Source organism: Sinocyclocheilus grahami, unplaced genomic scaffold (assembly GCF_001515645.1).
Source record: "Sinocyclocheilus grahami isolate Dianchi unplaced genomic scaffold, SAMN03320097.WGS_v1.1 scaffold1638.1, whole genome shotgun sequence".
Classification (NCBI taxonomy): domain Eukaryota; kingdom Metazoa; phylum Chordata; class Actinopteri; order Cypriniformes; family Cyprinidae; genus Sinocyclocheilus; species Sinocyclocheilus grahami.
The window spans coordinates 54,354-81,368 of NW_015506817.1; the positions used below are offsets into that span (position 1 = coordinate 54,354).

Below are 27,015 nucleotides of genomic sequence, written 5' to 3' on the forward strand. Positions count from 1 at the left end.
CTTAAGCTAGTTTATACCTCATAAATTGTCAATGAAATAGTGCTAACTCACTTAGATTTTTCATATCTTGATTTTACTGGCTAGCTAGCTACTGTATAAACACTTTTTGGTATTTACTAGTAAAACTTGAACCCCATAGATCAAATATATTTAGAATATCAAAACCTAGAAGTAGTCTTTGGGCTCAAATGCAGCAAGTGTGGCTTCAGAGAAAATGGAGGGGAATCCCTCTCTTAGGTGACTAGAGGGGATTGTGTGTGTGTGTGGGGGGGGGGGTCCTTGGTTTTAAAGTACTTGGTGTGTTTGTGTGGGGGGGGGGGGGGGGGTGGGGTCATTTTTAGACTTCTGTTTTATTATTATCTCACCTAAATGTTTGTTCCAGTCTATGGTTTGTTCAGTCAGTGTATTTGTTTTTACAATGGTATAGCCTAATTTAGTTGCCCAGTATATTACACACAGCACAAGGAAGTTTTAAACAATTTTTTTTAATATTCATGTAATTTACATCAATACTTACCAAGATGGACATTTTGGGTGTGCAGGATTTAACCCTCTACCGCTCGCATTATGATAGACCTATAGAAAAAAATATTTGAATCTTTTTCTTTTCTAAGAATGGCTTAACTTGAAGTGCTGTAAAAAAAAAAAATTAGAAAAAAATAATATTATTTTAAGGTACTTTATGATATGTTGCCATACGGCAACAGCATACAAGAGTGGATCTAACTTAGAATAAGTGTAAGCTTACTTATAATTAATATTTTTCCTCAGAAATGTTTTTTTTTTTTGCTGAATGATTTATAATCGTTTTAATTTCATAAAATTTTTCATGAATATTATTTAAACTGCAAATTTATACAGTTAAAACAAATATAATACTGTATATAATGTATCATAAAACACTGACATAAAACCAAAAACATTGCAGTTCATGAAAATTCAGCATTATGCAATCTCTTGAGAGGAGGACTATGAACAAGAGTTCCATGTGCAGGAAGAGCAAGTTCTGCCCTTTTCTTCTTTACCTTGCCATAGAATATGGCCGTGCTCACTGATGTAATGTTACCTGTATTCATATTTAATCAAAAGTAAAATTGCCATTTCAATTTGATTACATCCATAATACAAATGCCATTAACATACGACTAATCATCATTATTTCACTAGTATTAATGTTGTTATTGTTACAGCTTAACAAATTGCAGCTGACCTTGCTAGCTAACTAAACTATTGTAATAATGTCATTCCACTATTGCACGGTGTTGCCGCTTGGCAACACATACATTTGAATGATTTACCAAAAACTAATTTTATAAAAACTTTGAGAGGTGAATGTCATCATAGTGATGTTTTCGATTTTTTTTGTAGAAGTGACACGGACTGGTCCTTGTTTGTTACTGATGTTTTAGTTTGCTTTCAGCAACTACCAACAAGAGACAGTAGTCTCAGAAATCTCAAAAACTGCATGTCATGTGACCACATCATTGGCTAAACTAAGGTCTTCTCTTTCCAACAAAAAAAAACGAGAATGTTCTCTTAAAGAGACCGTGGCAAGGAAATGAACACAGAGTATGTTGCCATATGGCTACACCACGCGGTAGAGGGTTAAGAAATGATCTGTTCATGTTATGGAGGAAAGCACAGTGCATGTAGGGGGTGTGGCCTCAATAGCCCTGCAGTAAGCAGTGTGCTGTGTGCATGTGATTGAGCAGTGTGTAGGGTAGAAATTAAACTGACATTGCATTAAATCAGGTTGTTTTAACCAAGATTATGCTGCAAGATTTTCTCAACTACATTCAAGTCCCCAGTTCCTGCAATTTTGCAAATTTCCAGTTTATTCCCATTAATTCCCGTTAACGCCCATATATTCCGTTATTTCCCATGGAAAGTTTCCAGTCTTGAAAACTCCTGGAATTTTGCAACCCTACACCCACCTAAACAAACTTAAACTTAATTTACAAAGTCTATACAAAAGTTCTGTATTACTTCAGTATTAATCAATATTGTGCCTAACTGTGCAGACAGAAAGCACTACATGTTCAGAAGGTTGTGGGTTGGTTAATAACATGAAACCACGGCTCTGTGTAGTTAATGCTGCTCAATGTGAAAGCACGCAGGTGATGGAGATTTACCGCTGATTACAGAACAGGCTTTCTGACAAGATGCGCGTTAAATATCGCATGCGATTAATCGTGCAGCCCTAAACCTATCACAAGTCAACTTATGTTGTTTGCTAATTGCTGTGATCAACTAAACATTGTACACAACTTCCATCTACCTGACAGCCCAATGAACCCCAATTCAAACCAAATTCAACTGGATTACGTAAATGATATTGGTCACGTTGTTACAAAACGGTGTCAATATTGAGAATGAGTTGTACAATGTCGCCCCCTGTGGCGGTTTCGTCAGTCTCGGAAAGTAGGTCAGTTTTTAATAAAATTCCTGCTGCGATAAATTGGGTGAAAGGGCGTAAATGTAACTGTCTCTTACCTAGTTCAATTGCCCTGTTGAACTTCAGTATTGCGTTGGATACGTCCTGTTTTTTCCAAAGACCTTCCCCTTCCAACCAGTATCGTCTCACTTTGCTTTCCGAATTAAACCATTTTTCAATCAAGCCACTGAAAATAACATTTACTCTGAGTCCGTCCACAGTAAATTGTCTGGGTGATTTGTTGGGTTTTAAACGGCAGCTTCTGCACTCTTTTGTAAGGTCATCTTCCAGACAGCGCTTACAGAAAATGTGTCCACACACCAAGGACGTCGGTTCCGTCAATAAACACTTGCAAAGGCGGCATGAAAACAAGTCTAAATTCTGTTCATCGTCTAACTCGTCGCTCTCAAAACATCTGCTTTCTGAGGTAGAGCTCGCGCTTATTGTCTTACGGTCACTCTGCTCTTTAGTGCGGATCGTATGTGCTATAACTTCAACTAAAATCTGCAGTTCATCAGGTCTCAGTGCCTGGAGGTTTGCAGCGATGCAATACGAGTCCAGCGCATCGGCTATATGTCCCCCACGGGCTAGAGCGTCAGCTTTCCGCAGGCAGAGGCCACGATCGGTGTGCTCAAGCTCGGCGAGCTGAGAGGTATAGATCTCCGCAGCCAGATCGAAGTCTCCGGCCCGACAAGCCTCGTCCGCAACCCCGAGCATTTCCACATTGGAGGGGTCGTGCACATAATGTTCGGTGTGGTTTTGAATCCCAGCATCCATTGTCTGCTACACCGCATAAAATGCAAATGTCCGCTTTTAGGAAAGCGGACAAGTACAACGTATAGGGCTCGGGTTTAAAGCTTTGGTGGAATCCAGGCTACAAATAACCAAATATAGTCCTATTTTAGTTACTTCACAAAAACACCATCTTTAATGCAACATGATCGGAATACTGGTGAAAATCAATAACCATGAGACCAAAGGCTAAATGTTTATAAACACTATTAATTTCCCATTCACCATTGCTTGGCCCACCAAAACACCTAAAGTTGACTGGTTAATTTCCCGGTAAAGCAAAAAAAAAAAAAATACAAATAAATAAATAAATAAAATAAATGTCTCTGACAAAACAATACATAACACATCTAGCAATGTTTTCATGTAAGTTAAGGTTGTAATGTTATAAAAAATTAAAATAAATAAAAATAAAAGGGGGACAAACGTTTAAATGTCTTCAAACCAAACCAGAATGAGTTCGTTGGGGTTTGTTTTAAAATCACGAGTCTCCAAACAAGTGAGCAACCGACGAAAGAAAAAGTTGAAAGCTGATTTTCACACATCGACGTCAGTGCTGATGATGAGTTTCTTGATTTCTGCCGAATGAAGCATATTCATGACCAACGTTTAGATGACCCGTTAGTTTTATGTAAGACTCAATGCCTCCGGCAGCGGCAATTTGCGTAATCCTCCTGTACTCTTTGGCTTAGAATACCCTTTAAAACGGTCCTTCTACGAATCCCTTTTATTCTGATCATTCTACAGGATGTCCATGTCTTATACGAGCCAGCAGAAACGGTAAATATTAATCAGTTGTTTTAATCAAATGGAGACAGCTGCGACGTTACCATTCGGTCCTCACTGACACAGGAAAGTGTGATACCGTCTGCCTCGCTCTCGTTCACGTAAGAAGCACGTGACGTCAGGATTGAGGCCTCATTGGTGTGTTATATAGCTCACTTATATAATGATAAAACAGTTGTGTAACCCAAAAGGGGCATGCATAGAAAATAGGAGATCATTTCACATAAAAAAAGACATTTTTATATGATGGTTTTAATTCTATGGCACGTGAAAGATATTCAAAAACTGACAAGACATTCATAAATGCCACTTGCTACTTTGCTAGAACATGTCACCTAATGTCACTTTATGTAAGGTGCCATTTAATAGGCTGCATTTAGTGTGTAACAATAAGGACTAAACCTTCTGTAAAAAGTTTAGATATTTATGCAACATGCAGTATTTTATATTCATTTTATTTATCACATTATGTACTAAAATTAACATCAGTTTTAGTGTACATGTTAACTTACACAATAAAATACTTTAACCACTTATTCTCTGGGGCGTTTTTGGTATTTTCGCCTACATTTTTCATACTCAAATTCAAATGTTTACCCTACACACATACAATGGAGGAAATGGAAAAAAAAAATGGTTTCATTGTAAAGAAAACCCTTTGAACTACAAAATATGAGTGTAATTCTTTTATAAATAACATTATATATATTTTTCAAATATTACAATAAACACAAAAAAAACATAGGCGCTTTTGGAGTTTTAAAACAAATTGTTTTTTTGAAATTCTGTAATTCAGGTTCTATTAGGCCCAACTTTCTGCAATTTACTTTGTTTGATGCCACTAGATGCCAAAAAGTACCAGAAAAAAGAATCTTTCAAATAACAGCTTCTAAACAGGAGTTACTACATTATATCTGAAGTGATTCGAATTGTCTATTTTTGCATCTAAATGTGTCATTGTGAGTTTCCTTTGTAAAAACAGGCTTTATAAAACACATTAGCCCCACAATCCTTTACTTTGTGCCATAAGCACTTTAATTGATTATTAATTGAATTATGTTTCATTTTTATGTTTTTCTAAGTAGTAATATACAAAATGGCACAAGCGAATTGGACCAAATTTCACATATTGTGTTATTCTACAATCAGTTGAATTATTTCAGGATGCACAAGACTGTCTACATTATAAAATATATCTGGTCTATCACAATCTAAAATAGAATCCATATCCTCCAGCTTTATATCATTCCATTTATGTGCATTCTGTATTGGGATACTGATTCACAGCATCCTCTCACCTCATCAGTTGACTCACTCCTGTATCCAGCATCTCTCCATGACAACACTGCATCTCCGTGGTCCAGAGCGGAGCTAATTTGCTATCCAGCAGCTAGCTGTAACATTCAGAGTGTCAAACAAACACACATCAATTCATCCACACACCACTGTAACAATCCATGTATATTTACTGTATATTCACTGTATATTCACTGAAATGCATAATGTACTGTACTTTTCGGTCAATAAACAGTGTATCATAATGCTAGCTGTGCTATCAAGTTTCCAAACAATTTACCTTTATTCCACACCGCTCTGTCCCTTCTCCTCTGAACGCGCTGATCATTTCCTGCTTTTATGAAGCCCTTCTCTCAGAAATACACGATGGCCTCTGATTGATTAGCTGGCCCAGTGCGTTGTGATTGGCTAAACCGCCTCTAGCGTGCGTTTAAACGTCCCGCCCCTCAACATAGCGGCATGTGCTCCGGTTGTATTGTAAACAATGACGTTGTCTATATTGCTTATCAGTTTGAGCCCGATTGAGGATATTAGTGAAGAGGATCGCGCAGAACCTGTGCAAGCACGGCTTTTAATGGTAGGCCTAAGATTTTTGTTTGTTGTTGTCTCATACTTTTAGATACGCTGTTATTTGTAAATGCTACTGCATCTGTTAGCTTTTAATATACGCTTTTATTCTGATTAAAGCTTTAATACAGTTCGGCAACCGCACGCGCGTCCATGTATAACGCTTCTCCTAGCTATAGTATGTGAAAATAAGTGTATTCACTGAGCTGATGATATGAATGAGAGAGAGAGAGAGAGAGAGAGAGAGAGATGCAGAGCATGTGCAGAGCAGGGCGAGGCCAGGAACAGGATGAGAACGCTGCTTTAGAACATTTTGAAACTTGTGAATCCATTAGAATGGTTAGAAGACAGAACCGCAATTCATATATGAATAGATTTTTATGTGCACCCCTAGTTTTCTCTTCCTCTTCTCTAAAGCAGCGCAGCATGGCCTCGCCCCCTTTGCTGCGTGTTTCTGGAGGCAGGGTTTATGTAAAATTCTGGGTTCTTGTAACGGACCTGGGAAGTAACTCGTTGTAGTCCCTTACCAGCTGTTTTTGTAGGCATTAAACTGCCAGAATTTTAAAAGACGATATCTCCGTTTGCATTGAACTTTCAGCTTCGTAACTTTGCAGATATTGTTTATGATCAAACAGCAACATTACACACTAACTAACATTAAAAAAGTGAAATCGCAATCAACCACCCCTTTAAAGATAACGACTTTGTGGTGGTGTTCATGTGTGTTCAACTCATAAATACGATCTATCTGACATGACCATAACGCACGGCGGTATAGTTAGTTTGACGTTTGACATTCATTAGACATTCGGGTTTTTTGCCAATTAAACTCTTTGCAGCTTTTATGTTTTGAGCCCAGACTAACTCAGATAGACATAAATATATGCCCTTTATGTTGCACAAGGCTTAATTTCTAGGAATTATTATTTTTTTTAACCATTTAAATTAATTAAACAATTGAACTACGTGACATTATAATATAAAACCAATACTAAAATGTTCGGGAAAACATACCTGTTATCGAACAAAGCTCCGTTTTTGGAATTACAATTTTATGTTTTTTATAATAATTTTACAACTTTTAATGTATGCAATAATATAAATCCATTAAACGACAACACCATTTGATCTAAAGGTATCAAACCAACTGTAAAATATTCAGAATATTATTCCCTATAATGCACAAGGCTTGGTTTTCCAGATTATGCCTTTACTGTTTTTATATACAGTACTGAATCCATATTTGCAATGTTTATTATACTGTACCCACTTGAATTAATTAAACTCTGACACAATTTGAGATAAATGTATCAAACCAACTGTAACATATTCAAAATATTATTCCCTATAATGCACAAGTCTTGGTTTTCCAGATTATGCCTTTACTGTTTTTATATACAGTACTGAATCCATATTTGTCATGTTTTATATACTGTACCCACTTAAATTAATTCAACTCTGACACAGTTTGAGATAAATGTATCAAACCAACTGTAGAAATCTCAAAATATTATTCCCTTTACTGTATTTTGCTATGAATTGCGGGAACATGCTAAATAATTGCTGTAAATTTTACAGTAGTATCTAAGAATGTTTTTGCATTTTCCTATATATTCTAGGAACATGATTATGCAGTAAATGCTACAAGGAGATCATGTATACATATATTCTTTTTTTATATATATAGAAGAAAACTGTTGCACAAGTTTTGAAATCCAGTTTTGGTACTCAAGTCAACTGTAATAAATACAGCCTTTTTAACTAATTATTTACACCATGTTGACTCTGACATATGATTATATAATGTACGCATCTATTAGTTTAAAACTGTTTGCTTTAAAAACACACATGATTAGGCGACTACATCGGCGTAGCGCGTGCGTGTGATGTAATTTCGTCATCAGCAGCGGACATCTTGGGACTTGTCGCGACATTTAGCAGTCTTCAATTTTCGCGCTCAACTCCTGCACGCTACGATATAGAAGTTGGCAACACTGCGGTTACTAGAGAAGAGGACATCAAAAGGGTGAGAGTATTTACTAATTCATGCCTCAGTTAAAACGTGAAATCCTGGTGCTTCCAGTAATTATTTTACCAGTCATTAAGATATTTAATTGTGTAACTGTTATTTTTATTTTGTGACGTTTCAAAAGGGATACATTTCTGTTCAATTCTATGCTACGGAATTTGCGTTTTGAGTCCAAAGTTACGATGAACTTTAACGTTAGCTGGGTAACTAACTTTTTTTTTTTTTTTTTTTTAAAGTGGGACCTGTCAGCCATATTACGTTACTATTACATTTTCGATAGCTGTTCAGTATAAAATAAGTTTGGATTGTTGGTAGTAGTCACGTAAACTTTAAAACATTGCAATTACATTAATAAAATTTCAATTGTGTAGGTTTTATGTAACTCAGTAACGTTAGTGGTTCACTCCACTGCCAAGCCATTAACTAATTAGCACGTGTTTGTTCCATGGTGTTGCTGTAAGGATTTGTTTTTTAAGTTTTAGCTTTATGTTAATATCACTTATAAGGGTGCATGTAGTCATATTAGTACTTTAGTTGTTCATTAGAAAGTACATTGGAAATTGCTGTGCACATGCTTTACTGCTACTTTGTTACTGAGCATGTGGCTTGTCTGTGATTGTGTTACACAACTGTTTTCCATCTTTTTAAGGTATATCCAAACAGTGAGGTGCATGCTGTTCTGTCAAAGTATCAAGAGGGAAAGTCTCTGGTCCTGTGCATCCTGCAACTCTTAATGGCCCATTTTAAAGAGAGAACAGAATCCCTTCTATTTGAAGCTGATTTAAGTAATATAATTTAGATTTTAGAGTTTAACTGGTAATGCAAAATATTTTTATTTATTTTTTAGGTAGCAGCAACTGCAACCGACATGGAAAAAAATGGATTACCGGATTCACCCGCACTGATCTTTCAAGGTAGTGTGTCTTACTTTCTGTCTCTATAAACCACACTGTTCTTTGCCTATTTCTATTATATTTATATTTTTGCCACCTCTGTTGTTGTATTCTTCTTCACAGTTCTATTCTCACTCCTATATTCCTTCCATTTGTTATTGTCTCTCAACCACTCTCTCTCATTAGTAACCATGGTCTTCATTATCTTTTAGTTTATAGTATCATAGTATCAGTGTCTTTATTAGTTAACATGAACTACCCATAAACCATGCTTTTACAACACTTATTAATCTATGTCCTTCTGTATTTCTTTTACAGATGAATCCATGACCCCTAGCAAGTGGATGTTGTCAGTCGAAAGGGAAGTTGTCTTTGGCCCATGTTCAGAGGCATTTGTTGAGGGCCTGGCAGCATTGTTTGCGACCTATTACAACTTAAACCTTGCTTATCAGGATGAAGCTGCATGCACCCTAGAATTTATTCAGAGGTATGTCAGAACAAACTCTTACTGAATATTTATTGTAGACATCCAAATTTCCATTACTTTTTTTAGGTTTACAGGTTTGGATGGCTTATCAGGATTAGATGTTTTTTGGAAAAGTTTTCAAACCGCAAAAAAATGCTTACTGCACACTGAATTGAGTACATACAACCAAAGTCCAGCAAAAATATTTTATAAAAAAATCTATTACAAAATATGCAAACAAATATAAAACTATACAAATAATGCAGAACCATAAAAAAAAATTATTAGAAAAAATAACAAAAATAACAGGGGAAAAAAGGGCATATAAATAACAAAAATAAAAAGTCAATATAATAAGATAAATAAAAGAAATAATAATTATATAATTTAATAAAACAAATTATTTCTCACCTTTTTGCAGCATGTCGCAGCCATAAATCAATTTGTTTTCAATAAATACAATTAACTTGGTCAGTGAAACTATTGGAAATATTTTCTTTGGCCCTAACTCTTCAATAAATGAAATAAGGAAAATGTAATTTTAAAATTACACTTAAATTAATTATATTCTTTGAGTATATGCAGTTTTTTTTTTATCTGATGTTGTGTTTTTTGTTTAATGTGCAATCTCCATTTTTGTGTCTCCAAATATGTTTTGGAAAATGGTGTACATGTTAAATGAACATTATTGTACAATAAATTGTTAAATTTATGAAAATTATGTTATTTTGAAAGTTTTATTGTTCACATTACACATTAAATTGACAAAAAACTGCTGAAAATTACAGGAAAAAGTAGGTTTACACTATCACAGCTGTGAAAAATCTCAACTAGTTAATTTAGTGAACAGAATTTCACAACAAATGCCCTAATTTAATGTAAAATGTATGTATAGCAGTACAAGTTTACAGTTGCTCTTGTAATTTCACTCACATTTGTAAACATTGCTACTGTAATCTTACAGGGATGGCTGTAAAAAAACAACAATTTTACAGCATATTTATACAGCGGTGTGCTGTGTTTTTACAGTACAATTGTAATTATTGATTTACAGTACTCTTGTAAATTTACAGTCTTACTGGCAACCAAAATTGCCAGTAAGTTACTGTAAAGTTTACAGTACATTTTTTACAGTGTAGAGATGTAAACTGAGCATTTGTATCACGCTCCCATGTTTAGGTAAAGCACTTTCACTTTAATGGCAATCAATGTTATTTTCTTTGTGAAATGGCTGAATATAAATGTATAATCTCAGGGGAAAAAAGGTACAACGCTGTCACTTTGGATGTACCCTAAGGTACAAAAGTAAAGACATTTTGTTTGTTTTTTCACATTAACTTGTGCATATTAGTACCTTAAAGGTACATATTAATATTTATATATTGTTGTATATGTGTATATGTATGTATGGTGTTCCAGTTGAATGTATTGAAATGGGTTCTAGTCTAAAAAAAATTAAAAGTTCAGTACTCTATATGAAAAAACCTCAGATTAATGATCTGAAAAATATACAGTTGGTGTGATATCTTTATCTTAAATGGTGTTCAAGTTTCATGGATATAAACGGGTTCAGTACTGTCAAAAAAAAAAAAAAAATTCTGAAAAACGAATCTTGTGCATTATAGTGAATCATATTTAGAGATTTTTCCAATTGGTTTGATACATTTATCTCAAACTGTGTCAGAGTTTAATTTAATTAAGTTAGTACAGTATATAAAACATATGAAAAATATGGTTTCAGTACTGTATATAAAAGCAATAAAGGCATAATCTGAAAAAAACAAGCCTTGTGCATTAAATTGAATAATATTCTGAATATTTTACAGTTGGTTTTATACCTTTATCTCAAACGGTGTCAGAATTTAATTAATTTAAGTGGGTACAGTATATAAAACATATGAAAAAAATATGGTTTCAGTCCTATATATAAAAACAGTAAATGCATAAACTGAAAAAACAAGCGTTGTGCATTAAATTGAATAATATTATGAATATTGTACAGTTGGTTTGGTACATTTATCTCAAACGGTGTCAGAGTTTAATTAATTTAAGTGGGTACAGTATATAAAACATATGGAAAAAATATGGTTTCAGTGCTATATATAAAAACAGTAAAGGCATAATCTGAAAAAACAAGCCTTGTGCATTAAATTGAATAATATTCTGAATATTTTACAGTTGGTTTGATACGTTTATCTCAAACTGTGTCAGAGTTTAATTAATTTAAGTGGATACAGAATAATAAACATGACAAATATGGATTCAGTACTGTTTATAAAAACAATAAAGGCATAATCTGGAAAACCAAGCCTTGTGCATTATAGGGCATAATATTCTGAATATTTTACAGTTGGTTTGATACCTTTAGATCAAATGGTGTTGTCGTTTAATGGATTTATATTATTGCATACATTAAAAGTTGTAAAATTATTATAAAAAACATAAAATTGTAATTCCAAAAACGGAGCTTTGTTCGATAACAGGTATGTTTTCCTGAATATTTTAGTATTGGTTTTATATTATAATGTCACGTAGTTAAATTGTTTAATTAATTTAAATGGTTAAAAAAAATTTTTTATTCCTAGAAATTAAGCCTTGTGCAACATAAAGGGCATATATTTATGTCTATCTGAGTTAGTTTGGGCTCAAAACATAAAAGCTGCAAAGAGTTTAATTGGCATAAAACCTGAATGTCTAATGAATGTCAAACGTCAAACTAACTTTACCGCCGTCTTGAACGCACCATCATACTTCTTCGGTTTCTGTGGCATTCACTCAGTACTGATGGACGATGAGCATCAGCTGGAACCCAATAAGTGGTCTGCGACAGGGAGAGAGAGAGCAAACATGCAACGTGTAACATGCCCAATAGATGATATCACTCCCATGATCACACGTTTTACAAATACGTCCACAGGACGTAACACTTTCCTTAGGAAGGTGTGCTAGACACTGATTAATGTAACATAAAAATACTATACATATATATTTTGCTATTGCATTGTGGAGTGACACTGTCATAAACTTTTCTATACTCCTCCGATTATATAATGGTAAATATTACAATATCATAGCGCAACAACAGTGATCAGCAATAATGATAAGCCTAATACTCACAATAAAAATAATAAGGTTATATAGATCATAGCACAGTCTCGGAGGTAAGAAGTGGATTATCCTTCACCTGAAATGTTTGTCTTTTCATCCTGAAATGCGAGGCAAATGTTGGATCACAATAATTAGGAACCACAGTTTCCACAAATCCCTTCACTCAAATTGGGATGTTCTCTTTTATTCTGGACAGCAAGGGCAGTGACTGTTACATCGAGCGTATTTTGCAGTATTAAAGACGTATTTATACTGATTTCATCAGGCTCCGAAAATTCTTCAAAAAGAACACAAAGAATGGCCTTCTCAGCTGCCATAGTTGCAACTCTTGTGCCATCAGAACAGTGTTCAATGCATGAATTTTCGGAGACTGAGGCTACCCAGCAAGCAATTTTGCGTTTAAAAGACGTCTATTAGCTGTCTAAACACAGCCCAGACGTCTAGGCTAAAACAAGGCTAAATTTGGGCTGTCAGTGAACATTTAATAGACGTCGAACCATAGCCCAAGAATAGACTAGTCATCAAATAGACCGCTATTAAACGACTACATATATACATCTAATAGACAACAAAATGGCAATCCATCCAAACAAATTCAATATACAGCTTTTATTAAGAAAGATAAAATTTTTAACAACTTGGACAACTTAAGACAATACAAAATGATAAAAATGCAAAAGAATTAATGACAAAATAAAAATTGTATAACTACAATACACATAAATATAAATACTATGATAAAAAAATCTGGAATTTTTTACAACTTAAGATAATAAAAATATAAAAATGAAAAAATAAAATATTTTAAATATAAGATATTTAAAAGAAAAAAAATCTAATACAAATCAAGAGCATGTTAACTTAACATCACACTTAACATTAAAACATTACGGATAAATGACAACATAAAAAAAAAAAGATTAACTCTTTTGTTGGTTTACTTTTAACAAATAAAAACCAACAGTGAACTTAAAGGAAATGATTAATTATTGGTTTTATTTCTTGTTTAAAATGCTTCCCAACTGCATTCCTCAAGTCCAACTTAGTTGCTGCCGGGAAGTTGGTCATCACAGCATCTGCCAAATAAGAAAAAAAAATGCACAAGAAAAGCTTGACATAATTTTTTACTTTAATTACACTAATTGTGACAGGGAGTCATTCTCTTTTGCTTGGATGCCTACTAAAAACAAAAACGAGATATATATAGTGTATCACCATTCAGTGTGTTAAAAAAAGAGAGAAGCTCTCTGGTAAATATTGTGTGTTTTATACACATATCTCTAATGACCGAGAACAGTGCACTTTTTTCAAATGCCTCTACAAAGAATGGCCTTCTCAGCTGCCATAGTTGCAACTCTTGTGCCATCAGAACAGTGTTCAATGCATGAATTTTCGGAGACTGAGGCTACCCAGCAAGCAATTTTGCGTTTAAAAGACGTCTATTAGCTGTCTAAACACAGCCCAGACGTCTAGGCTAAAACAAGGCTAAATTTGGGCTGTCAGTGAACATTTAATAGACGTCGAACCATAGCCCAAGAATAGACTAGTCATCAAATAGACCGCTATTAAACGACTACATATATACATCTAATAGACAACAAAATGGCAATCCATCCAAACAAATTCAATATACAGCTTTTATTAAGAAAGATAAAATTTTTAACAACTTGGACAACTTAAGACAATACAAAATGATAAAAATGCAAAAGAATTAATGACAAAATAAAAATTGTATAACTACAATACACATAAATATAAATACTATGATAAAAAAATCTGGAATTTTTTACAACTTAAGATAATAAAAATATAAAAATGAAAAAATAAAATATTTTAAATATAAGATATTTAAAAGAAAAAAAATCTAATACAAATCAAGAGCATGTTAACTTAACATCACACTTAACTTTATACACATACCTCTAATGACTGAGAACAGTGCAGTCTTTTCAAATGCTTCTTTCTGCAGCGGACCACCCCCCTTCATGTTGAATTTGGACATGAGGGAATTTTTTTAAAACCCTAAAATATAATAAAGATTGAGGTGGTTAACAATTGCGTACAAAGTTTAACATTTCAAAATGACTTTTTTCAATTTCTGATTTTCGTTGTAACTTATTGAGTATTGACACCACAATGTTTGTGTTAATGTGGCAAGATTTGTAGGCTTTACCTGTCCAGCGTCCTTCTGGCACTGTCTTTGAGGTTTCTTCCTTTAACTCTGCACAACTTTGACACCTGAATAACATATGCCAATGTCAGGCGGGTAGTATTATATGCGTCCATGTACAAGTGTTTACCAACCTTAAACAATGATGCCCATTGACCTGCAAGTTTTCCATCACTAACCCTTTAAAACTCTTTATTCCAACAGTTTAAGTTTTTCCCTATTAGTGCCCCCCATAATCTGTCTCTGCCTCCAAAATTGTCTGGCACAACTGACTTCATAACAACACAGTGATAGCTGCTGTAACTAAAGTAGCCCAGTACACACATTAACCTCAAATGTATGTGGAATAATAAATTCACCCCTACCTGTATTATTTCATTATGTTTTCTGTTTGTACTGTTTAGGCTTTAATGCTGCATTGCACATCTGAGCTATTTGCACTATTTTAATACTGCTGCAACTTTTTATAATTGATAATTTTATATTGCCATTTTTTATTATTTGTATTCTTAAGCTTTACTATCAATTTGGAAGTTTCAAAATAAATCTTATTGTACTTGTACAATGACAAAGATATTATATTCAATTAGCTCATGCTCTCTCTGTATCTAACAAGCCATTGTTCAGTAATAAATTCAATATAATAAAATAAATGATGGACTTTGTCAAAGATGAGAGCTTTAGTGAGGAAATGTTGTTTTGGAGAGGGTTGTTTGTTTTTTTACCATTGCTGCCCGGATCTTTTCAATTTCCAACCAGTTTTCCAGATGTTGAAACTTCTCCTCAGTTTCTCCAATTCTTCTGAGTGTGTTCACTGTATAAATTAATATGGATTAATCTTTGTCAAAGCTGTGTTTGTTCTGTTGTTTCCTCTTTTGCGCTGTTTTAAAATCGTTTGAGTTTGTAAACACGTACAAATTATAAAACTTTTACTCTATTAAATTTAGCAATTAATCCTCTGAACACATGCGTGCTGAACCGTGGGCCTAGTCACGGGTCACTATCAACTACGATCTGCTCCCTTCTCTAAAATGTCACGGTTCCTAAACATGATAACAAATAATATAGATAAATAATGAACACGTCAAAACGAAAACACAGATACTTACAAGACCAAGTAGGAATGTCCTTTATCGTTTGTTGTTTGCCCGCTGCTCTCCGACAAGTAAACTTAGTGCTCTCTCGTGTAAAAAAAATTCAAAACACAACACTGATCTCTACCTCTCATGTCTCGGTTGTCAGTAGTCATGTCTCACGTAGGGCTACAATTGCCATCTAGCGGTTGGGAATTGTAATTGCATTTTTATTTATAAAATGAAAGACAGCCGAATATCAATAATATCATATAATGTGTATGAATGTAACGTTTAACAGCTTGTGGGATGCATGAAATCATATTATCAAATGCAAGTAAACTTTTGAAACACTTAAATTAGCATTATTTTTGGCATAATAAATAATGCTATATTTAATAATGCTGTAAAATAATAAAATAAAATAATGCTCATTTAAATGTTTCAAACGTTTACTTGCATTTGATAAGAAGCTGCGTGGGCGAAAATTACATGTAAACAATTTTAAGGCTATTTTGGCTATGCTTATCGCTGGTCTGGTTACTGGTATAGGGCTATAGCCGTTAAAAGCAGATTACACGTAGCCCGTCCAATTTAGAGCTAAATCGTGGCTACATATAGATCACTTATATCTTTGTAGATTTTATTGACACTGCGAACATGATGGGATATCAACCATCTCATGCGCTGCCTGGCCAAAAACTACAGTGAATCAGGTTTGACTATAAGTGGGCTACAGATAGCTGCTCTGACTACGAGCTAAATCATGGCTATGCACAGGCTAAGCATTGAACATGTCAAAGAAATGAAACCAAACACCTTGTAAACGCTGTTACTTTTTTTTTTACATGATGGAATATCATACATCTCACAAGTTATTTTGCCAAAAAACGACATGAAATCAAATTCAAGGTTATTTGGGCTAGAAGTGGGTTACACATAGCCGGACTATATCGGGTCTACACTTAACCGAGACGTTGAAATGACGGCTATTGCTTGCTGGGTACTGTCCTTACTACGTTTCTGGGCCTTGAATGTGTTCTGTTGCTGTCTATGCAGTGTCAGAAAGCTATCAAATTTAATCAAAAATATCTTCATTTGTGTACCGAACAACATGTTTGGGTGAACTATCGCTTTAAATGTTATCTAATACGGTATGTTTTATAAATGGTGAGTGATTGTTAAATGACTTGAGGTAACTTCTGAAAACAGATTAAACGGATGTAGATGTTTCTTATGTTTGAAATTTAAATTTTACTTTAAAGTGTCCCTATTATGGATTTTTTTAAATGACCTTCTCACGCAGTGTGTAACACAGCCCTAAGTGAATGAAAACATCCTGCAAAGTTTTAAATCTGAAATATGTATATATGTTCATGTTTATATTTGTATTTATGTATGTATTATAATGTATATATGTATGTTTTTTTGTTTTTTTTGAGCAGCTGGGATGGTGCCCCCCCATGAGAGTTGGTGCCCTACGCAAACTGCGTATTCTGCGTATAGGGAGCGGCAGTAGGCTACTGTCCTTACTACGTTTCTGGGCCTTGAATGTGGTAGTTCCGTTGCTGTCTATGCAGTGTCAGAACACCATAAAATTTCATCAAAAATATCTTCATTTGTGTACCGAACAACATGTTTGGGTGAACTATCCCTTTAAATGTTATCTAATATGGTATGTTTTATAAATGGTGAGTGATTGTTAAATGACTTAAGGTAACCTCTGAAAACAGATTAAACAGATGTAGATGTTTCTCATGTTTGAAATTTCACTTTTACTTTAAGGTGGCCCTATTATGGATTTTTGAAAATTACCTTTCATGCAGTGTGTAACACAGCTCTAAGTGAATGAAAACATCCTGCAAAGTTTTAAATCTGAAAGTGCACCGTGTATAAAGTTATTGTCCCTCAAAAGAAAGAGTCGACTCTGAATCATTGCAACCAGTCGTTTTTAAAACGAAACCCAAGCCATTTCATGTTGACATCAATATGAAACATTAGCATATTGCCTGCCCACTTGTTGATCTTTTCGTGTTGGTCTGAATGAAAATGTAAATTCATTCTTTGCCACTAGATGCCGCTTTAGGAGCGGTAAAAATAGCTGTTTCTCTGGTAAAGCTGTACACAAAGCAGCACTGCGCTCACAAACGCTGCTTTATCAGGCATTACAGGCATGATGTAATGAAAATTAGACCAATCGGACCAATCACCGCAGATTCGCGTCACGCAAAGGAGGGGTTTGGAAAAATGAATGGTTGAGCGAATCGTTTGGGAGTCGTTAGTAATTCATCCAGTAGCTTTTCTCTCCGTGACAAGAAAAGCAGACCACTGTTGTTAGCAGTTAGCATTAAACATTAGTCGGGGAAGGGCTCTCGGAGGAGCTGAGTAAATTTAGTTTCACGTCACACAACAGCACACGTTTGGGAGTCGTTAAGCAAGGTAAAAATAAATGCATATTATAAGACAATGAAAGTGTTTTTTGACCTTGCATGCATGTCAATCTGTTGTTGGGGACTCCCAAAACCAAAATATGAACCTTTCATTACCCTTATGCCGAGTTCAGACTGCACGATTTTCAAACTTTTCTCTTAAAATATAATTGTGACTAGTCGAAACTGAATTAGAGATATCTCTAATTACCTTTGCGTATGTGTGACGCCCTATTGAAGATATCTATGACGTCAAGTATTTAGAGATATCTCTAATCCGATTTTTTACTAGTGCAATTATAATTGCAGATATCTCTAATTGTCATTGTGTCTAGTCGAATTATAATTAGGACTCATTAAAATACAATTGTTCCTATCTTAAATTATATTTATGGATAGTCAAAACAAACTTTTAAATGCTAAAAAGGCTTGCCATACTCTAATTCAGTTTTTACTAGTAATAATTCTAATTAAAGAGCTCTCTAATTCAGTTTTTACTAGTAAGAATTCCATTTAGAGAGCTCTCTAATTCAATTGTTACTAGTAAGAACTAAATTAGAGAGCTCTCTAATTCAATTACAGAGCTCTGCAATTAAACATATCTTTAATGTGTTTTTTTACTAGTAAAAATTTTATTATATAGCTCTGTAATTGTATTTTTACTAGTAATAATTAAATTAGAGAGCTCTCTAATTGGAAATGGTACTAGTAAAAATTTATTTAGAGAGCTCTCTAATTGGAATTATTACTAGTAAAATTGATTTAGAGAGCTCTCTAATTGGAATTGTTACTAGTAATAACTGAATTAGAGAGCTCTCTAATTATAATTGTTACTCGTAATCGAGTTCAGACTGCACGATTTTCAAACTTTTCGGATCGCCGTTGTTTTCACACTGCCTGACTATCTGGGGTAGCATTCAGTTGCTGCTGTGTTCACATTGCACGATGGATCGGCGACAGGGGGTTTCACACTGCATGACTTCACAATAGGAAGAATCGCCGACAGCTCTGTCTGGTCCGCAAACTACGTTTCACAACAAAACACACGCGAAAAGTTGTATAATAAAGGTCCTGCGTCTTTGGGTCATTTTAAACTGTTTTATACAGAAGTAATTCAAAAGTATGGAAATAAAAATGTAGCTGGAGCATGTATAAAAGTGGTAGAGAGGACTCAGACAGGCTTTTGTCCTATTCTATATCGTAATGTTGAGACGTGTGCTGTGGATTAAATTGTGTTAGCCTTTATTTACAAACGAACACATGTAAAATCAGTAGCTAAGGATTTGTATAGGTCTCATGTCAGCCGTTGCAACATTTTATAGTAATTGTTACTCGTAATAATTGATTTAGAGAGCTCTCTAATTGGCATTGTTACTAGTAAGAATTTAATTGTAGAGCTCTCTAATTGAATTGTTACTAGTAAAAATGCAATTACGACGAGTAACGCTGGTGATATTTTAAGCTAAAATGGCTTGCAATATACCTGCTCCTAGTCGAATCCGCTGTTGTGTGAGGTGAGACTAAATTTACTCAGCTCCTCCCAGAGCCCCTCCCCGACTAATGTTTAGTGCTAACTGCTAACAACAGTGGTCTGCTTTTCTTGCCATGGAGAGAAAAGCTACTGGATGAATTACTTCAGGCGTTATTAAATAATATCTGGATGCAGCCATATCTGGTAAAAGGTCTCCAGTGTGCATGTATGTATAGCGCTGTGATTTTAATCGAATCATGTTGCAAAATGGACCAAATGCAGTGTAATGTTCAATAAAGGCAGAAAACCGAAAACTGCTCATCTGAATTTATTTACCGTAGTATACAGGTGCATCTCAATAAATTAGAATGTCGTGGAAAAGTTCATTTATTGGCTACTGTCAAAGAAACCTGGGCTTCCATACCACCTTAGCAGTGCCACAAACTGATTACCTCCATGCCACGCCGAATTGATGCAGTAATTAAAGTAAAAGGAGCCCCTACCAAGTATTGAGTACATGTACAGTAAATTAGCATACTTTCCAGAAGGCCAACAATTCACTAAAAAAAATTTTTTATTTGGTCTTTTGAAGTATTCTAATTTGTTGAGATAGTGAATTGGTGGGTTTTTGTTAAATGTGAGCCAAAATCAACACAATTAAAAGAACCAAAGACTTAAACTACTTCAGTCTGTGTGCATTGTATTTATTTAATACACAAGTTTCACAATTTGAGTTGAATTACTTAAATGAACTTTTCCACGACATTCTAATTTATTGAGATGCACCTGTATATTTAGACATAATGAAGAACAATGGAATTATACAACAAAAACAATAGTACAAATGCATGACGGACAAGAACGATGCTTCAGAATCTGATGCAGTCAAAAAAGGTGAAGGCTTTAAAAGATTACAATTTAATAAAAGTTTAACTGGCATTGATGACATTTATTAGTAGGTTACATTACGTTGTGTATGGATTCAGGTTTACTTGTGTCCTTATGGCAGCTTGTTTTCTGCCATGGAATAAAAAAATAAAAGTAATTTGCAGCTTTTTATCTTACAATTCTGACTTTTTTTTCCTCAGAATTGCGAGATATAAACAATGCTAGTTATAAACTCACAATTCTTTGCATTGTGTTTAGCTATATCTTGCAAAAGAAGTCAGAATTGTGAGATAAAAAGTTTATTTATTAATTATTTATTTATTTAATGGAGGAAACGAGCTTCCATAGGAAATATCCCACAAGGTGGGAGTATTGTAATGTATTATAGCAAGAGATCCATGATGATGATGATATTCTGCTGTGTTCAATGATGTGCGCCAATGTATTCTTTTAACATTATATCAAATGTTGCAACGGCTGACATGAGACCTATACAAATCCTTAGCTACTGATTTACATGTGTTCGTTTGTAAATAAAGGCTAACACAATTTAATCCACAGCACACACGTCTCAACATTGTGATATAGAATATGACAAAAGCCTATCTGAGTCCTCTGTATAGCCTACCACTTTTACACATGCTCCAGCTACATTTTTATTTCCATACTTTTGAATTACTTCTGTATAAAACAGTTTAAAATGACCCAAAAACGCAGGACCTTTATTATACAACTCTTGGCAAAAATGGCGGATGACAACAGTTTCGAAGGTAGGATTGGTTAATAAAATGTTTAAGGTGGGGCTTAACAAAGGTGCATTTGCATGCACATTTTAGACAACTATAAAGGAATTTTGACTAGTCACATTGTTAATTCCAGATATCTATACTGAAATTCTTCCCAGTCACAAAGCTAAATGCAGATATCTCCAAAGAAAGATCTTCCTTATCAAAAATCAGATTGAGATATCCATAATTAAATTGCAGCTATCTTTAAATGAGTTTTGACTAGGAAGAATTCCAATTCAAGATATCTACAACTGTAATTTGACTAGTAATAAATTACTTTCAGATATCTACAAATATATTTTGGATATATTTAAGAAATCATGAATTAACGATATCTGCAATATGATTATGACTAGTCAAACAACAGTTAGAGATATCTTGAATTATAATTTTTACGTTAATTCAGTTAGAGATATCTCTAATTTAATTATCACTAGTAGAATTGTAATTTGAGATATCTCTAATTAGAATTATGCCTAGTACAAAATCAATTATAGATATCTTTAATTACAATTTCTACTAGTCAAAACTCTTTTGTAGATATCCGAAAATATTTTTCAATGGAAGTCAATGGAACAATATGACTAGTCATAACAGCATTGTAGATATCTCGAATGTATATTATGACTAGTCAAAATAACATTGTAGACATCTTCAATGCATATAATGACTAGTCATAATCACATTGTAGATAACAATTCCAATTACGAGTAAAAATTGCAGAATAGATATCTGGAATTGGAATTTTGACTAGTCAAAACTAAATTAGACTAGTACAGCAAGGAGTATTTAATGCTAAAACGGCTTGCCATAGAACTGTCCGTCTTGACTGCGCTTATTTCACTCCTCCCCTCACTGCAGCCGCCTACTCTCGCCTGCATTTCAGGCGAATCTCAGTAACCTTTCGCCTCTCGCGATAAGTCATGGCAACGAATTTTGGTGGGATTTTAACGGATTTTGGCTATATTTATTCAAAGGAGGCGTATGCCTGTATCTTTACAGAAGGAACACAAAGTGCCGCTTCAGAAACGTGCGTGGGGCGGCTGGAATAAACACAAGCATTGACTAGAGTGGCCGTAATCAGCTTCAGTGGCCGCAGACGTGTGCAGTGTAAATTGTCTAAGCATTAGGCTAATGGTAGGCAAGCCCCTTATACTGTAGCGCGGCCACGTATGAAGTGTTTCTTGGAGGTTATTGTATATAGAATAGGACAAAAGCCTGTCTGAGTCCTCTCTGTGTAGTCTACCACTTTTACACATGCTCGAGCTACATTTTTATTTCCATACTTTTGAATTACTTCTGTATAAAACAGTTTAAAATGACCCAAAGACGCAGGACCTTTATTATACAACTCTTAGACAAAATGGCGGATGACAACAGTTTCCAAGGTAGGATTGGTTAATAAAATGTTTAAGGTGGGGCTTAACAAAGGTGCATTTGCATGCACATTTTAGACAACTATAAAGGAATTTTGACTAGTCACATTGTTAATTCCAGATATCTATACTGAAATTCTTCCCAGTCACAAAGCTAAATGCAGATATCTCCAAAGAAAGATCTTCCTTATCAAAAATCAGATTGAGATATCCATAATTAAATTGCAGCTATCTTTAAATGAGTTTTGACTAGGAAGAATTCCAATTCAAGATATCTCTTATTAAGTTTTGCCTAGTCAAAAATCCAATTCAAGATATCTACAACTGTAATTTGACTAGTAATAAATTACTTTCAGATATCTACAAATATATTTTGGATATATTTAAGAAATCATGAATTAACGATATCTGCAATATGATTATGACTAGTCAAACAACAGTTAGAGATATCTTGAATTATAATTTTTACGTTAATTCAGTTAGAGATATCTCTAATTTAATTATCACTAGTAGAATTGTAATTTGAGATATCTCTAATTAGAATTATGCCTAGTACAAAATCAATTATAGATATCTTTAATTACAATTTCTACTAGTCAAAACTCTTTTGAAGATATCCGAAAATATTTTCCAATGGAAGTCAATGGAACAAAATGACTAGTCGTAATAGCATTGTAGATATCGCAAATGTATATTATGACTAGTCAAAATAACATTGTAGACATCTTCAATGCATATAATGACTAGTCATAATCACATTGTAGATAACAATTCCAATTACGAGTAAAAATTGCAGAATAGATATCTGGAATTGGAATTTTGACTAGTCAAAACTAAATTAGACTAGTACAGCAAGGAGTATTTAATGCTAAAACGGCTTGCCATAGAACTGTCCGTCTTGACTGCGCTTATTTCACTCCTCCCCTCACTGCAGCCGCCTACTCTCGCCTGCATTTCAGGCGAATCTCAGTAACCTTTCGCCTCTCGCGATAAGTCATGGCAACGAATTTTGGTGGGATTTTAACGGATTTTGGCTATATTTATTCAAAGGAGGCGTATGCCTGTATCTTTACAGAAGGAACACAAAGTGCCGCTTCAGAAACGTGCGTGGGGCGGCTGGAATAAACACAAGCATTGACTAGAGTGGCCGTAATCAGCTTCAGTGGCCGCAGACGTGTGCAGTGTAAATTGTCTAAGCATTAGGCTAATGGTAGGCAAGCCCCTTATACTGTAGCGCGGCCACGTATGAAGTGTTTCTTGGAGGTTATTGTACATTGGAGAATGATTATGACTTTTTACCTAGGCTACGCCATGTGACCTAATGCGAAAAACCGTTTCCATTGCAGTTTTGCGAATTATTCCTTTTTTGCATTGCCTGAAACCACCTCATGCGAGCGTAAAACTTTTTTGCGATATATGGGCGTTTTGCGAAATTGCGCGTTTCCATTAGGTGTATTTTCAATTCACAATTTCAATTTGCGCAATTTGAAGGGTAATGGAAACGCGCCTACTTACTGATGTAGAGAGAGTGAGAGAGTCTATTTCATTTTCGTTAACTTTTTTAACACATTTCTTTTCATAATTACGAATTTCCGAACTCTTAAGCAGGGACTTCCCAGGAGAGCGTGAACACATAAATCAGCTTTCAGTTTTTGCGCGCAGCTCTTTCTATCTTCCTCAACGACAAGGTATGCAACGGGTTAAGGAGCGGGGCTTCAGAGTCCTCTTCGCCACGATGAACAAATGAACTCTTGGGGAATGAAATTTAAATTCCATAAAGGAGAAAAAGTTCTCTGTTTTGAACCTGACCCATCCAAGGCCAAGGTGCTCTACGATGCAAAGGTAAATATACAGTAAGATCGTGTTGCTACACATTTGTCCTTTAACGCATTGTTTAATGTGTTACAGACAGTAAAGGTTGCTTTCACGCATATGTATATTCATTTCTTTTCACATTTCCTCAAATACTATTTTTCGGCGCGGTCGTGAACCTGGAGGGCTTTTACAGTTCTTAAGGATCATACATATAATCAACTTTAAAACATGTACACATATTAAATCGATCATATTGTGCGTTGTATGTATTTTCATTAAAAGCCCGTTGCGTTGTTCAATTAAGAAACAGGAAAAGTTACAGCGTGTTAGCGCGCTGAAGTAGCTAGCGCTGCATCCGCTCTATCCGAGGCCCATCCATCCTCTTCAACATGCCCAAATCAAGCAAAAGATTTAAATGAAATGGATCACAGGGGACATGCAACACCGTGAGTACTATTAGTGCGTAAATATATTGTGTGCTTCTAAATGTATGTGACTAAATTTACAGTAAACGCATAACGAAAAAAACCCTCAGCACTTATCTCACTCAGCTTAAGTTTCACTTAAAATTGTGCGTACTTAAAACGTTTAGAAGAGAATAACATCAATAAATGTACTGTATCAGAGTTACATTAGTAACCCTAAAATAAAATTACTTACACAAAAATAAACCTAGCTAACTTAGCTACAGTTGTGACGTCGTCATTATGCGCCGCACAGTCAGTTTTCTGCGGTTCCAAGCTGCGTTCTTTCGTGGGGAGTCTTAAATTTGTTCATTTGCGTTTTGCATTGCAGGTTGTTGATATCGCAACAGTAAAAGATGAGAAGGGGAAAAGGGTCCCAAAGTATCTGATTCATTTCAATGGTTGGAATAGAAGGTAAGAGGAGGCCTCATTTTAGGGTTATAATATTATTATGTCATTGTTTGACATTTTAGCTGTACAGTGATTATATTCTTTTTATATAGCGTAGGGAAAATAAAATAAAACTGCTAAACCAGGGGTCAAACTCAATTCCTGGAGGGCCGGTGTACCGATAAAACATGCTACCTATCAGATTGTGCTACCAAAAATATAATTGCATTGTTTTAATGGTAAGTTTAGGGTAAGGGTAGGTATGGACGGGTAGGTTTAAGGTAGAGGTAGGTATGGACATTAAAAAAAAGCTTCAAACCACATGAGTAAGATGCTGGTAGCACAATCTGATAGGTAGCATTTTTCGCTATCGATTTGTGCTACCTATCTTTTTAATGGGAGGTAGCTTAATCAGAACGGGTAGCACAAATCGTCAGAACACCGGAGCCCTGCAGAGTTTTGTTCCAACCCTGCTCCAGCACACATACCATGTAGTTTTCAAATAGGCTTGAAGAACTTGATTAGTTAGATCAGGTGTGTTTAATTAGGGTTGAATCTAAACTCTGCAGGGCTCCGGCCCTCCAGGAATTGAGTTTGACACCCCTGTGCTTAATAAAGCCATGCCCAATGCGTTTACTTGAGTGTTGTCACTGCTGAGAATTTGTACTGAAACGTTGTTTACTGTTTTTCAGTTGGGATCGATGGGCTGCAGAGGATCATGTGCTCAGAGATTCTGAAAATAATCGCAAATTACAACGTAAACTGGCACGAAAAGCTTTGGCTCGCATGTGAGTCTCAACTTGTTGCTTGTTCGCGTTGTTTAGTCATGTAAGATGTTTTTGTCGGCTAATGGTAGTTCAAATATACTTGATTGACTTGTTCATTAATAATAACGATAAAAAAATCTGATATCATGGCTAGTGCATTGGGGATCTTTAAAGACCCCATATGAAAAATAAATGAATGAAACGTTTTTTTTTTTGGTTGGTTTTAGCACATTTAATGGGTTAGTAAATGTACAAAAAATAATTTCTGTCATCATTGACGACCCTTTATGTCGAACCAAATTCAAGAGACTTTTGTTAATCTTCAGAACACAGACAGAGACATTTTCAGTATTTGCAAAGTCAGTGCATCAAAAAATTTCAAAAGACTTTGTTAAATGAATCAAGGGTTTAAATTCACATCTTTTATAAGTATATTGTAATTTTTATTTTTATTAAATTTTTTTGTGCAGGCGGAAAAAGGGATGGAAGAAACGACGCTGTCGTCTGCCAGGTGTTAACCCAATATTGAAGTCCCTCACTGAAGAGGAAAAGGAGAAGAGTGATGATGCTTGTGAGTATTTGGGGTTGCTAAAAATTATCTAAGAAACTAATATGCATGCAAAAAAGATTCATTGATAAATGTGAATGCTAATCAAACTCTATAGTTAAAGCTCTGTTTTTTACCCTGCTCACACTTTGATATTTTTCTCAGCTTTGATTTCGCCATTTGATGATAGTGACAAAGACATTTCAGACCAGGAGTCCTTAAAAAGTGAAAGTGCCTCATCGGAAGAAATTAACAGTATGGTAAGACATTTGCATACATTTTAAGCATCTTATAGGCTGCTTTAGTACACTGCTTTCCGGAATACTTGATTCTGATTGGTCAGTTGCAACATTCTGTGGTGTTGTCATTAGCAATGCTGAATACTATACCACTCATCTGGGGATTTAAGGCTGGCGCTTCTTTCACATCTCTCATATCACACAGCATCTCTCTTCTTTTATTCAAA

General features: G+C 34.8%; 2 protein-coding genes across 3 annotated transcripts in view; one reads left to right on the plus strand and one right to left on the minus strand.

Annotated features, from left to right (window-relative positions):
- The window catches only part of LOC107571709 (LON peptidase N-terminal domain and RING finger protein 2-like), a 71,790-nt gene extending 53,756 nt beyond the window's left edge, over positions 1-18,034 (minus strand). The window contains exons 1-3 of the mRNA XM_016258040.1: positions 18,023-18,034; positions 15,553-15,558; positions 2,494-4,069 (exon numbers count right to left, since the gene is read on the minus strand). Of these exons, the coding sequence (XP_016113526.1) occupies positions 2,494-3,211 (718 nt within the window). The 5' untranslated portion in view covers positions 3,212-4,069; positions 15,553-15,558; positions 18,023-18,034. The remainder of the gene's footprint in view (positions 1-2,493; positions 4,070-15,552; positions 15,559-18,022) is intronic.
- Positions 18,035-23,991: 5,957 nt separating this feature from the next.
- Positions 23,992-27,015, plus strand: part of LOC107571708 (MSL complex subunit 3) — a 175,422-nt gene continuing 172,398 nt past the window's right edge. For both annotated transcript variants that reach the window (XM_016258038.1, XM_016258039.1), the window contains exons 1-5: positions 23,992-24,408; positions 25,177-25,259; positions 25,928-26,023; positions 26,473-26,573; positions 26,715-26,809. In XM_016258038.1, coding sequence (XP_016113524.1) covers positions 24,310-24,408; positions 25,177-25,259; positions 25,928-26,023; positions 26,473-26,573; positions 26,715-26,809 — 474 coding nt within the window. In that variant the 5' untranslated portion in view covers positions 23,992-24,309. The remainder of the gene's footprint in view (positions 24,409-25,176; positions 25,260-25,927; positions 26,024-26,472; positions 26,574-26,714; positions 26,810-27,015) is intronic.